The sequence below is a fragment of the Gadus morhua genome, chromosome 12, assembly GCF_902167405.1.
Source record: "Gadus morhua chromosome 12, gadMor3.0, whole genome shotgun sequence".
NCBI classification, from domain to species: Eukaryota; Metazoa; Chordata; class Actinopteri; order Gadiformes; family Gadidae; genus Gadus; species Gadus morhua.
Window position 1 is genome coordinate 19,221,593 of NC_044059.1, and position 6,796 is coordinate 19,228,388.

At 38.1% G+C, this 6,796-nt stretch overlaps 1 protein-coding gene and 1 long non-coding RNA gene across 2 annotated transcripts; both read right to left on the bottom strand.

Moving 5' to 3' along the window:
• Positions 1 to 292: 292 nt before the first annotated feature.
• LOC115555037 (uncharacterized) lies at positions 293 to 3,120 on the bottom strand. Its single transcript, XM_030371716.1, has 9 exons — positions 2,952 to 3,120; positions 2,599 to 2,692; positions 1,940 to 2,291; positions 1,752 to 1,785; positions 1,516 to 1,599; positions 1,274 to 1,356; positions 801 to 918; positions 614 to 718; positions 293 to 471 (listed from the first exon to the last, which is right to left on the bottom strand). The coding sequence occupies exons 3-9, from the start codon at positions 2,060 to 2,062 to the stop codon at positions 293 to 295; spliced, it is 726 nt and encodes a 241-aa protein (XP_030227576.1). The 5' UTR covers positions 2,063 to 2,291; positions 2,599 to 2,692; positions 2,952 to 3,120.
• Positions 3,121 to 3,775: 655 nt separating this feature from the next.
• On the bottom strand, positions 3,776 to 6,302 carry LOC115555609 (uncharacterized). The gene is made up of 6 exons (XR_003978893.1): positions 6,150 to 6,302; positions 5,281 to 5,425; positions 4,868 to 4,979; positions 4,500 to 4,577; positions 4,355 to 4,396; positions 3,776 to 4,155 (listed from the first exon to the last, which is right to left on the bottom strand). It is a non-coding gene; the product is annotated as an uncharacterized LOC115555609 (long non-coding RNA).
• Between the last annotated feature and the right edge of the window lie 494 nt (positions 6,303 to 6,796).

Below are 6,796 nucleotides of genomic sequence, written 5' to 3' on the forward strand. Positions count from 1 at the left end.
TTGCGGATTGAAATGTCATTTGAATATCGCAACACACGGAGCGTGGCGAAGTGGATTGCAATCACGGGGACGCTATAGCTTTTCAATTTGTATAAAGGAACTCAAAGAATTTGACAAAATGTTATTCTATTTGTATTGTTATAACTTTTGCAAATTTAATTGAGGATTGCATTGTCACTTTGCATGTTAAAATACACTTTGAATAACGTATTTACAAATTACATTATAAAATTGCATAATGAATTGTCAAATGCACAATGTAATTCCAAATTGCATTGCCATTTGAATTTTGCTACATATATGCTTCCATATCCCATGGCCATAAAGGACACTCTGCAGCCAGGATGACATCAACTGGACCAACAGCATCTTCAGCAGAGACAAGCCTGTTGTAGAAGTCCATGGCTTGGCTTAATTTAGTTTTGTCCTTTGCAATCTTTGTTTGAATGCGCTGCCTGGCCTTATTGCTGTCTGCAATAGATAACACAAAGAGTAAGAAATTAGAACAATACATTAATTTTTTTCTTATGTTATTGTTAGCCAATAACATGGGAAATAAATGAATGACACACAAGAACAACTCTGTACTAAGAAAAAATGACTTCCAACACACCAGTCTGCCGATATTTATCCACTTTCTTCTGCTGGATACTTGGGGCCAAACCTTCCATGACACGCTGTAACCCAGGAGCATCATCAGGACTGATGTCATTTGGAGCTGTTTGTAAAAACAATCAGAAGTTAATAAGGACAAATTCAAATCGGCACACTACTTAATATTCTGCTGAAGAGATACCTACTTGCTGCGGCCCAATCCTTCACATCAGTAACCCACTGCTGGAGTTCCACTTCAGTCTTCCCCAGTTCCACTTTCAAGGCCTCTACCTCCTGCTCCATTTCTCTTGTCCTTTTCATTATCTGCAGTGGATATTTGAAGCTTTTATAGTGCATTACAATTACCAAATCTTCATTAAAATTAGGATTAGGAACAAAGAGGTTCTCTGTTCAAATTAAATTACATATTAATACATATTAATGACTACAAGAGGGAAATTTGAGAGATAATGTTGGAAATGTCATCTGTCACCTCGATGTTAACATTCTCCAATTTAGTTTCTATAAGAAGAAGCTGTTGCCCATTTAATGTAGACTGACCCCCAAGGTCTGCCTCTTTTCAATTGCTGGGATTGTACCATCACTTTGACAGCCTCAACTGCTAAGGGCTGGTGGTAGTGCATACATATTATACATCCATTCTAAAGAGCAAGCCTACCTTGACATATCTTTGAGAAAGGTACTCGTGTAGATTGCTCTTCTTTCTCATGTTCCATCCTCGAGCTTGCAATGTAATCATATCTGTAAGAAAACACAACTAATTTTAACTTTTAAAAACTTTGCAACAAAAAGCTTTTAGTTAAGAACGACACTGTTTATGAGAGGTCACCAAGTTGATTCTTCCTGTAATACATATCAAAGAGTAAGTTTAATGCTTGACTATTGAAATTATAAACTTACCAGATTTGGTCATGCACTTTGTCATTAGTCCAACTCGTGACAAAAAATAATTCACCTGCTCGACCTCCTCCCCAACAGTCATACCTATTGTCATTGGAAACATAAAATTAAACATTTGAGAAGTACAATAAATGGGATCTGCACATTCTTTACTCTGGATTTCAAACTTTAGTTTTCATTGTATTGTAGAGCCAAACAAATGTTGCATGCGTGTAAAGATCGGTTAGAGAACACACCCGCTCCTTCCTGATTGCGCCCACCCCATTGCACCTGTAATACAAGAAGAAACCATCACTGGAGCTCTATCCAACACCTACGCAGATATTCTTTTAAAGAATGTAAAGTTTTCAGTGAAGCATACTACACAGAGTTGGATGTGGCAATAGATGTAGCCTTATTCTATGACTATTATTGTTACATTTACCTCACATATTCCTGAGTGGCCTTTTGCATGCATCACAGACAAGAATGGCTTCATCTGCAGGAGTGGCACCAGATCTGGGAAAGCCTCACATACCTTCTGCAGGTAAGGATAGTACTTGCACATGATATCAGTGCAGAAAAATTGAATGTTATGGCCAAAAGAAACCTCCTTTTTTTAGGAAGAGAGGATAAGCGTATATCTCTCCTCTGAACATGTTCAAAGCTTTGAACAAAATTCCATGACGACAGACGGCGTCCTCCACTCCCTCTTCATCCACCTTTGACCCAGACTTTTTGGCAGTCTCCCTTGCAGCTTTCCATTGGGATTTACCACACACACCTCGACCAGATTCCTTTTAAACATCGTCAGACAAGAGGTAGGAATTCAAAAACATGCAAAACAATAATTCTTCCAACAACAGGTTTTTTAAAAATGCACATTAATATTGTTTTAAATTATTTGATATTTTTGTTGCAAAGATCAAATCATTTATGTATCACACTCTTTATCACTTTAATAGCAGATTGTAATTATTGTTTAAGTTTGTGTATTAAGTTTTATAGTTTGGTTTTGTGCTCAAACAACCAGAGATTATAACTTCTAACCTTGTATGATTCTGTTACATTCAAATATAATCATTGAAGAATAGCATCACTCACAGGTCTGATTCGACTCCGGATACCCTCCACAAATTCTGCAACCTCCTTGTCTTTTGAAAAAAAAGCACCATCAAAGTAACCAGATTCATCAGCCCTACAGGAATTTAAACCAGAAATTAGTACAGGGTACACCAGACGTTCAATCCTCCAGTAGTTTGTTAGTGTAACAGTTTTACAATCATCTTCAGTGACAAACTCACAAGTAAAAACCCCAGCTGGTCAATTCAGCAGCTTATTTGATATGACTCTATAATTCATGTTGTGCATGTTGGACAACCTGGCAGCTTCAGACCAAATTTTTGCGTTTCTTTTACTGGGACTTTACCGGGATTAAATGAATGCAGTAGCCATACCCTTTAGTCCGATTGAAGCGGTACATCTTGCGGTTTCCATCAACAGAAATTGCTGCAATGTCTTCCATGCAGGCTGGACAAGAGAAATGGTCAACAGCCAACAGTTTTTCCTTCTCATGTCTGCAGTAGGTCCACTCCAGGAAACTACGCTGGAAACTATCTCCAGATATTCTTCCTGCCTGTTACATTTGAACAGAATGAAGACATGTTTTATTATATTATTAATGCAACAATCCAAAATAGGCACAGCAGAAGTAGAAGGTGTAACTCCATTTACCCTTCCAAAGTTGCTGGTGCGATCGACAAGCATTTTCACAAATGCTTGTCGAGATAACCCCGGTGCGCTGACTTTAAATTCCTCAAATGTGTGAAACACATCAGTGGAATAAACAGTCTGAAAATCCACATTGCCTGGCCAGTAACCATTGGACTGAAGGTCTTTTAATCCAGGTGTCCATGTTTTTAAGCAGGATTTGCAGGTCACCAAGGGAAGCGAAAGATCATATCGACCTGTTGAAACAAAGCTTTCATTACAATATGGCATTAAACAAGGAATCCAAATAAAAGTCCAGAATACCACCATAGTCATACATGTTTCCATGGTATTGCAAACTCACCATTTATCTCCACAAGAATGATGGCTCGTCCAGCGTTTATTGCAATGTCTTGTGTGTCACAATTGCAAAGATTGTGTGGCGAAGCAATGGGTAGAAGACATGCTAAAAAACAACAAAGTGACAATAATCATTAGAATAAAGTATTTAAATTAAATAGAAAATATGACAAAGCAGCAACATTCATTAAAGACATATACCTTTCTCAGATATTTCATGTGCTCCACTGCCGTCTTGCACAATACGACATGTAGGTGGAAGTGCCTTGTAAAAACCTTCTACAACTGAGTCCCTAATGTGCAAAACGTAGTTTCGATGCACAGCCAAATCACAGTCACTGCAGAAAAGGTGTTTGGGCAGGCAGTCTCGACATCTAATCACAGCCCGTTTTGTGTGGCAGTGGTCACAGGACTGATCCAGTGTCCACTCTGCTGACAACATCGACTCCAAAAGGTTAGGCCTGGCATTCTCCCATTTCTCTTCCGAGTGTGTTTGCCGCATATCCCAGGTTCGAGTCAACATCTCTCTTCCTTCTGAACAGGCCAAAGGATCATCTTCAAGGCTTTCTTGCAGCAACTGAAGCTGTGTGTCTTGAGCAGAGAGTGAAATTAATACCAGAAAGTATTGCCAGTTGTTATTGTCAGGTTTTTAACACATATAAAAGGCAATGTAAATATGCCACATATGATAAGCAAAGCAATGAAAACATGCAATTTATACGTCTTTCCTACATAACCACAATAATGTACAGAATGAAGATATGAAATGGTTACCAACATTAAGACTTACCAAGTGCCTTGTGTGTTTCTTGTAACTGCACTTGTAACGGTGCTGTTGAAAAAAAAAATCCAACAAAATAAATATGAGAAAAAAAAACAGAAAAAAAAGATCCAAATACATTATACAGGCATTGCCTGTAATTCTGTTTGTTTACCATAGTTTGAAGCATCATCAGGACATGGGACCATATGCACTGGACAGGTGTCCTTAGGCCGGGAAGAGGGACCAGCTCCTGTGGGAGAAAATATGAAACATGTTCAGTCGTAATGATGTAAATCTACATTTAATTTGATTGCCAGGAGAATATCTACAATAAATTGGCCTGTACAAAATCTGGGCAAATTGGACCCAAATAAAACAATGAAAACTAGACTTTGGCTATTTGAATGCTATTCAATTACATGGATTTCTATAATTAAAAATAGAAAAAGAGTACTTTGCATAGAACTCAGCATTTTAAAACAACTTTGTATTCAGCAAAATGTGCAAAAAGTGTCTGAATTCTTTTTCAAGCAATTCTACCTCCTGAAGATTGTTGAGTCTCAGCAATCAGACGTCCGTACTGGTCCCTTTTCTTCCACCTCACAAGTTTCTCAGGCTTCTTCCTCTTGGCTTTAGTACCAGCCCCATATTTCTGAAATTAAAGCATTCATGCTACATTTAACAGCATTGGATTGGTACAAATTTAAACTCTGCCTAACTGCCAAGCAACATTTGATTCAAGAGGTTGTATATTGCTAAATGATGATGATGATGATGATGATGATGATGATGATGATGATGAGCAGACCAGCAGCCTGTACTGCGAAGCAGGATTTGGGCTTAGTGAGCTAAGTTCAGGTTTAACCCTGGGTATGTTGAAGTTGCTTCGTAGTATAGGCCCCAGATTTACAGAGTCATGGCTAACCTAACTTGTTTTGGAATAGCAGCTTTACCTCTGATTCATCTTGCAAATCAGCCAAGATGTTATCAAGTTCCCCCAGTTCATCATCAGGCTCTCCGCTATGAGGGGTGTTGGCATCCGATCTGCCAGCCATGTCTACAGATAACTGCCAGCCATGTCTACAGATAACTGCAGTACTAGTGGAGAGAATGGAGCAGAGAAGTGTAGGCTATCTTTAAATATAAATGTAAACATTTCAGATTTTAAACAACCATTGTAATGTACTTCTTACTATAATAAGAAATAGTCTGCCATTGAACCTGCAGCACTTCACAAATGAAAAAGGCATAATACTTTTTGACACCATCAAATAATCTGCACACTATTTCCATTGACGTGTTATGGGTTTGGTTATGGTTCAATGTCCTAGCTAACTTGATAAAGTGTTAGCTGACCTTTTTAAAATAAACTAGAGTGGTTAATACAACGGGACTGGGCCTGAGCTCGTTGTAGCAAAATATAACTTGGTCTACCCTTAATAATGTTTGCTATTTAATAATGACCACCACAACTGTACTTTAAATGCAAAAATCCCTTCACAGGTATTTATTCATCAAAATGAAGTAAGAGTACTTTAGAATACTACTACCACTACTCTTCGTCCCCTATGGGACATAAGGCTTCAATGAGCACCCTCCATTTTACTCGGTCCCTGTTAGCATGTTGGGCCTCTCCCCATGACAGGTTCATCGGTTCCAGCTCTTGTAGTACTTTAGAATAGAATACTATACAATACACAGAATTATTCAAGATATGAAATAAAAGATTTTCTAAATAAACTTGAAAATAAATCTGAAATGGCCGCTTCACTCAGAGCTGAGCACAAAATAAAAGCACGTGCATGTGTATGTTAGTACTCACGAAACCAGGGTTTTGTTTAGTAGACGTGTATATCAGGACCATGAGTAGTCGACCTCCACGATAAAAACTGAAATGCTCCCCACACCACGATGCCTCCTCTCTTTTACTCTCGGGTCGATAGCGTCTGTTTCTCTCCAAATGCATGCAACGTGCTCACTGCTCCCCACACTAACCTGCGCCACTAATCCCGCCTGTTACACGGTGACTTTACTCTGATTGGCTCGTGAGGCCTTAACACAACCAAAGACATAACAGGAATGAAATGATTGACATATGACAGGTAACACTTTAGGTTACACGTATAAACACGCTTCTTCTTATCTACTTTTCTCTCGGATCACAGATGTTTTACAGACTTAATGAACTTAAAGACCTTTATATTAATTTATATTTTAACTGTAAATAGTGTTATTAAAATCTAAATATTATATTTATGCTTTTAACCAGCACACATTTTAATTTTAATTTTAATTTTTTTTATTTTTTTTTAATTTTAACTATTATGAACTCTATGTATAAACTTTAACGGCTACACAAGTATAAAAGATTTACGATAGAGGCCTACTTACGTTACCAAATATACTGGTGGTGTAACACGTGTTCCGAGTGATCCTGGTGAGGTGACACAGTAGGCCATCGCCGGATAT

Bases quoted from the DNA above. Each gene is read 5' to 3' on its own strand.
- LOC115555037 (XM_030371716.1), bottom strand. From the start codon at position 2,062: ATGTGCAAGTACTATCCTTACCTGCAGAAGGTATGTGAGGCTTTCCCA. The intron at 1,357-1,515 runs GTAAGTTTATAA...GTTTTCTTACAG, and splicing joins AAAGTGCATGACCAAATCTG to ATATGATTACATTGCAAGCT. The intron at 719-800 runs GTAGGTATCTCT...TTTTACAAACAG, and splicing joins GAAGGATTGGGCCGCAGCAA to CTCCAAATGACATCAGTCCT.